This window comes from Amia ocellicauda, chromosome 21 (genome assembly GCF_036373705.1).
Source record: "Amia ocellicauda isolate fAmiCal2 chromosome 21, fAmiCal2.hap1, whole genome shotgun sequence".
In the NCBI taxonomy this organism is placed as follows: Eukaryota; Metazoa; Chordata; class Actinopteri; order Amiiformes; family Amiidae; genus Amia; species Amia ocellicauda.
This window is the reverse complement of record NC_089870.1, coordinates 6,901,697-6,907,965: the sequence shown is the minus strand read 5'-3', so window position 1 is coordinate 6,907,965 and position 6,269 is coordinate 6,901,697. Positions and strand designations below refer to the sequence as shown.

The 6,269-nt window shown below is 39.3% G+C and overlaps 1 protein-coding gene across 1 annotated transcript; it reads left to right on the top strand.

Moving 5' to 3' along the window:
- Nucleotides 1–2,043: 2,043 nt before the first annotated feature.
- On the top strand, nucleotides 2,044–4,085 carry LOC136717392 (DNA excision repair protein ERCC-6-like). The gene is made up of 2 exons (XM_066695009.1): nucleotides 2,044–3,948; nucleotides 4,050–4,085. The coding sequence occupies exons 1-2, from the start codon at nucleotides 2,077–2,079 to the stop codon at nucleotides 4,083–4,085; spliced, it is 1,908 nt and encodes a 635-aa protein (XP_066551106.1). The 5' UTR covers nucleotides 2,044–2,076.
- Nucleotides 4,086–6,269: the final 2,184 nt, after the last annotated feature.

Sequence of the window (6,269 nt, the reverse complement as noted above, 5' to 3'; positions counted from 1 at the left end):
ATCATGGCTCATAAGCCGAGTGAAAAGCCTTTTAACGAGCTGACTCAGGCCCTATCAGAGCATTACAAGCCAAAACCGCTTATAATAGCGGAGCGTTTCAGATTTCAGAAGATACATCAAAAAGATGGATAAACTGTATCTGATTATGTGGTAGCCTTAAAACAACTATCAACACACTGTGAGTTTGGCACCTTTTTAGAGCAAGCGCTCCAAGACAGATTTGTCAGTGGCTTACCTGCTGTAGCGATGCATAGAAAATTAATGTCAGAAAAAAACATGACATTTAAAACTGCTTGCGAGACGGTGCTTGCTATGGAGATGGCTTCTATGAATACGCTTGATTTATCACGAAAGATCAAAATTGGGGTTTCAAGGGCAGCTTTTCCGAAGAGGGAGACAGAGGCAAAACGTGGGGGAGCTGCTTTCAAAGGGTCGGCACAGAAAGAGTATAGAGGCCAGAAGCAGCAAATCAGCAGTGCTACCGATGCGGGTATTGAGAGTTGTGTGTTCTTTTCAAGCATGTTATGTTCAGTTGATGAATGGCGACTATACAATAAAGCCTTGTATCCATTTGAGTAAGTTTGTTCAGCTGGATTATTAATATTCCTATTGAATATATTATAGTACCGTGTCTTTCCCGTCTGCATCTTCTGCTTTTCTATGGACCTGGTTGTCAAGATCCTTAATTCGATCATGAATAATTGTATTTTGTATTGTATTAGGTAACTGACGGATTTGTCGTGCATGATGAATTTTTCGTTGAAACCTGAAAAGTCTGTGTTCCATCTTATTTTTCATTTTTTGCCTGTGTGCTCTTATCTTGATTTCATTTATTGAGCTTTCAATTTTATCAAATGAGGCCGATTATTTCTTGCTGCATTGTTTTTAGTTCAGTAAAAGACCAGTGCATTCTCCTCTCTTGATTGTGACGAGCTGCTAAGGTGGAGGCTTCATGGTGAGGGCGACTGGCCCCTGCTCAAACTTTCACACCTGGAGGGCGAGTTTTGTGTCGAATGCATTTTCTCTTTCGTGGGTTTGTTCTTATTCATTTTGTTTTCGACAATTACATTGTGAGAGACTAACTGCAAAATAATTACTTGTGAAAAAGCAGGAATTTGTTAAATCTTAGCAGGAGCTCACTGAGTTTGTTCCCCTCTCCTAGTACTGCCCACCGGTAGTCTAATAGTTTTTTTTTTTACATGGATGTTCATGAAAAGTATAAGCTTTTGTGGGTGGAAAATTTCTCTTAAGCTTATCCAGGGTTATTGTCTTGGATAATTAAATTCTGATCAATGACCATAGACATTTTGATCAACTTCTCAGATTAAATAGTTTAATGAATGAAAATAGAACAAGCTGTATATTTTAGTTTTAGTTTAGGTTTATTCTTCATTTTTTTCAGGCAGGTTCATATCATTTACAACACTATAAGAGATAACCGATATTCATAAAGAGATTTACACAAATTAATTATTAACAATCCTTTTTTCAAAAGGGATACAATTTAATGGATGCTGTATCATCTTATGTTTCTTCATTCATTTTATACTTTACAGTACATAGAGAATATTCTTCAGAAGAAAACAATACTAATACAAAATTGTGGAAAATTATTTGTGAATACGGGCCAATACCATTTCCTTGCAAACCTGTAATAGAGTACAGGTAAAATGATAATCACTTTTAGGAACATTGAAATTGTCGTTCAGCCATAGACGGAGAGCAGACTTAAAGTATTCATACACAGTATATTAATTTGTTTTGCGAGTTTCACAAACACTTGTTTGACGTTTGATGGGAGAGTCAAGACTAGAAAACTGTCACCCAGGAAAGGGATTGTTCTAGTACAATCAGATAAACATGTTCCCAGAACATGGCTAAATAATGGTATTGTGGTACTCTTCAACATATCAGGAGATTCTAACCTGAACAACAGGGGAAGCAATTAAAATATATGTTCATAGCCTTGTTTCATGTATGTATTTTTTATTTATTTTAGGTCCAGAACCTTGTCAGGGACACATGGAGAACAGACAGAGGGAGGAGCAGTTTGGGAAGGAGGAAGGAGACAAGTTTATGGATGTCCTCAACAGTGGCTTTTTACCAACGTATGATCAACTGTATGAGCACCAGAAAGAGGGTATTGTCTTTCTCTATGAAGCATATCAAAGTGAGAAAAATGGTGTGATTCTAGGAGACGAGATGGGCTTGGGAAAAACCATCCAGATCATAGTGTTTTTAGGAGGAATGCTGGATATGGGCAAAATAAAGTCAGTTCTGCTTGTCTTGCCCAAAAGTCTCCTGCAGAACTGGATTGAGGAGCTGAAGAAATGGACACCTTTGATACAATTAAGTGAATTTGATGTAAAAAACAGAGATACGGTGAAAAACATTCAGCAGAAAGGAGGTGTGCTCCTCATCACATACAAAAACCTAATTAAAGGTCAGAAAATACTCTCCAGTTACAAAGAGAAGCATTTCACCTGGGATTGTGTGATCTTTGATGAAGCTCACTTTATCAGAAACCGCTCTTCCAAGTGCTTTAAAGCTGCATGTTTAATCCCTGCAAAGATCCGATTGCTCCTCTCTGGCATTCCCGTGCACAAAAACCTGCAAGAGATGTGGTCTTTGTTCCACCTGGCCTGTCAGGGAGGCCTCCTTGGGACATACGCCACATTTAAAAAGCAGTTTGAGCAGCCAATACTAAAGGGAATGGAGAAGACTTCCAGTGGCAAACACAAAGCACTAGGCCTGAAAAGGGCAGAAATGTTAATGAAAGTAATAGAGCCATACTACTTCAGGAGGACAAAAGAAGAGATTCAGAGAAAATGGCAAGTGTCTGACCAAGAGAGTTATCCCCTACTGGATGCTGTTAAGATGGCCCACTTTACAAGGAAAAATGATTATGTCGTATGGGTTTATCTCAGCCCTATCCAGGAAACATTGTATAAGACATTACTTTCTATGAGAACTTTGAGAGACAGCCTTGACTCAAACTATAACGATCTCATCACGTTGAAGAAGATCTGTGATCACCCAAGATTGCTATCTCACACAGAATGCAGGGATCTGGAATGGGAGGATGATGGGGAACTGGATCTTTCAGCATTACAAGTCACACTGGAAATTAGAGAGAGACTCTTTCCCCAGTTGTCGAGTGAAAGTCTCCTGGAAGAATCAGGAAAACTAGCGTTCCTTGTACCTTTACTTGAAAGACTCAGGGACGAGGGAAATCGCACACTTGTTTTCTCTCGGTCTCTGAAGATGCTGGACATCATTGAGTACATTTTGAAGGAAAGAGGATTCAATATTTTGCGCTTAGATGGGACGAATTGTAAAACCTACAAAATTCAGGAACGGGTCACTTTATTCCAGACAAAGAAGGACTGTTCTGTCTTCTTGCTTACCTGTCAGGTAGGAGGAGTCGGCTTGAATTTAACAGCTGCCAATAGGGTAGTCATTGTAGACCCATCCTGGAATCCTGCCACAGATGACCAGGCAGTAGCCAGGGTCGACAGGATTGGGCAAGAGAAAGACATGGTGATCTACAGGCTGATCACTTGTGGGACAGTTGAAGAAAAAATATACCGCTGGCAGGTTTTCAAAAACACTCTGATCAAACAGACAACAGGCGATGATACAAATCCCATTAGGTATTTTAGCAATCAAGAAATTTATGAGTTGTTTACATTGGAGAACACACAATCATCTTCCACACAACTCCAGCTGCAGAACTTCCACCATCATCGAAGAGTGATAGACAAAGCCCTAGATGACCATCTTGCATACTTGTACTCCCTGAAAATGTTTGGGATTTCAGAGCATGATCTCATCAACTCAACAGCTTTGGACAGAGACTTTGCAAAAGACACACCATGCAACAGAATTCACCTTCAGGTACAAAAAAACGAGCAGAGAATACAAGCAGAATCCCACATGGGATTCAAAGTAGGTCATAAAGAATCGAAAGAAAAAAGGAGACCTCACCAGAGAACACCAGGTCTGCCACAAAAATATAAAAGAGTTGTCTCTTCTGATGTTTGTCACAGAAGACAGAAAAAACGGAAGAGGAGGCAATTTTATGACTTCAGTGACAGCAGTTCAAATTCCACAGACAATGAGGTCTCCTGGCACACTCATAAGCCTCAAAAACATTTTGATGTTGGAGTACCAGACAGCAGTGGTTTAGAGAGTGAGGAAGAACTGCACTCACCTGACAAGCCCAATTTTAGTACTGGCCACAAATGGAACACCAAATTCTCTGCCAAAGACCAAAATGATACTTCTTTTCCTCTGTTTGCTGAATGTAACTTGTTTGGAAATGGGCCAAACATAGCCAAAAAGAGCAAGAGAAGGAGAAGTTTGGCAGATCCAATAAGTTATATTAAATCAATGCACATGTCTTACAGTAAGACAGCACCTACTTTCATTTTATTGTCAACTCCACATCTAAAGTGGGATAGCAGAGAGGATAACGAAAAAGACTTGGCTGGAACTGATAAAAACATACTAGAAAGCAATTCAGTTGCACCTCATATCCAGAATGAGATCACGGCAGAAATTAATGATGCTTCCATGCCATCTGCTGGTTCAGGACATCAGATACCATTACAGTTACCTGTACTGTGCGCATACTCCGATATTTCGTCAGATTCATCAGATTCCTCGTCACCTCTGACAGATGGTGACAAAATGTGGTCCTCTGTTGGACTGAAAGTCACATTTCCTCACCAGAACTCAAACGATGGAGTGCAAGCAGAAATGATTGCGTCTTCATGTGCTGATAAATCATTTTTGCCAGAAAACGTTATTGAAAACAATGAGGAGTCACTGGCAGTCTCTGGAAAATTTAATGTTTCTGGAAGACTGGATGTGAGGCTAAAGGAAGTGCAACAGTTTAATATTTCTGGCAATGTTACCATGAATGAAGATAAAGGACACACTACCTTCATCCCTCCAGCAGCTGAATTGTCAGACGATGTTTTCATTAAAATATTACAAGACCTTGTGCCAGACACAGATCATGGGTTTAGTTCTTTTGATGACTTGATTTGCAATCTAAGCACATTATTGCCTACCTCTGAAAATCAGCAAAACGACTCCTCAAATAACTTAAGTGGCAGTGCGTCTGTTCCCTCAGAGTCAATCGGGGAGGAGGCCCAGAAGAGCAGTGAGTGCCAGGCCGATGAAGATTGCAATGAGAGTAGTTCTCATTTGTCCCACACTTTCCAATGCCCAGGGCAAGGTGATGTATTACAGGGAACTGTTTATGCAGGCATTGGGTCTATGGCCTTTGAAAGTCCCACCGTCAGTAACAAAAGTTGGATAGCTGTAGAAGACAATGGACAAAAAACAGAGAACAGTGATGACAAAGAAGAACCTTTTATAATTTCACCTCGGCAAACTGCAGATGACACTGCAACGACAAAGGCTGCTAACAATCATAATAATAAAACCCCATTTACAAGAAGCCTGATAGGTCATGACTTCCCTGGCCAAAGGCAGAAGAAGAGGTCTTCTAATCAGATATCTGACAGGCGGAGTGTGGGTTCTCAAAACGAGGAGCAGAAAGCTCTACGGAGGCAAATAGAAAAACTGGAAAAGGAAGGGAAGTTGTATGAAGTTGTCAAGCTTTTAAAGAAGGCCATAAACATTTAGCGTGATACTGAGACTAACTTAACAATTAAAAAACATTAGCACTGACAATTATTTCATATAATGTATTCTCTTTAAGTTGGAAAAAAGCTATTTTAAAATGACTTCACATGCTGTTGGTTTTCTGTATTTTTGATTGTATGCACTTGTATTCTGATTGTAACACTTTTTGTATGATTTATATCATTGGGTTATATCATTTAATTAAACACTAGATATTTAAGTCTTTGTTTATCTCAAGTTGTCTGTTTGTTGCCACGCCGAATGAACTGGAAGAACCTTCATCTCAAGAAATAATCCAATTTTATCTTTGCAGTTGTACATTAAGACATAAAATATATGACTGGCCAATATTTGTAAAGAATCTGACTGGAAAAGGGGGTATTATCCATGCAAACACATATTTTGTGAGCAGCCCAGGGAACCCAAAAGGCCAGGATACCAAAGCTGGATACATAATACATACATGCAGACATTTCATATAAATACTGCTTGTGGTGTAACAATAAAATACACAAATATCATGCAGTGTGAGCAAACGAGTTAAACAGACAATACAGTAAAATGAAAAAAAAAAAATTGTACCTCATGTAAATGTCTATCATAAGGTGGGG

Excerpts from the sequence above, each read along its gene's own strand:
- LOC136717392 (XM_066695009.1), top strand. The coding sequence starts at position 2,077 with ATGGATGTCCTCAACAGTGGCTTTTTACCAACGTATGATCAACTGTAT. Across the intron at positions 3,949-4,049 it reads AATCCCACATGGGATTCAAA|AAGACAGAAAAAACGGAAGA; the intron begins GTAGGTCATAAA and ends TGTTTGTCACAG.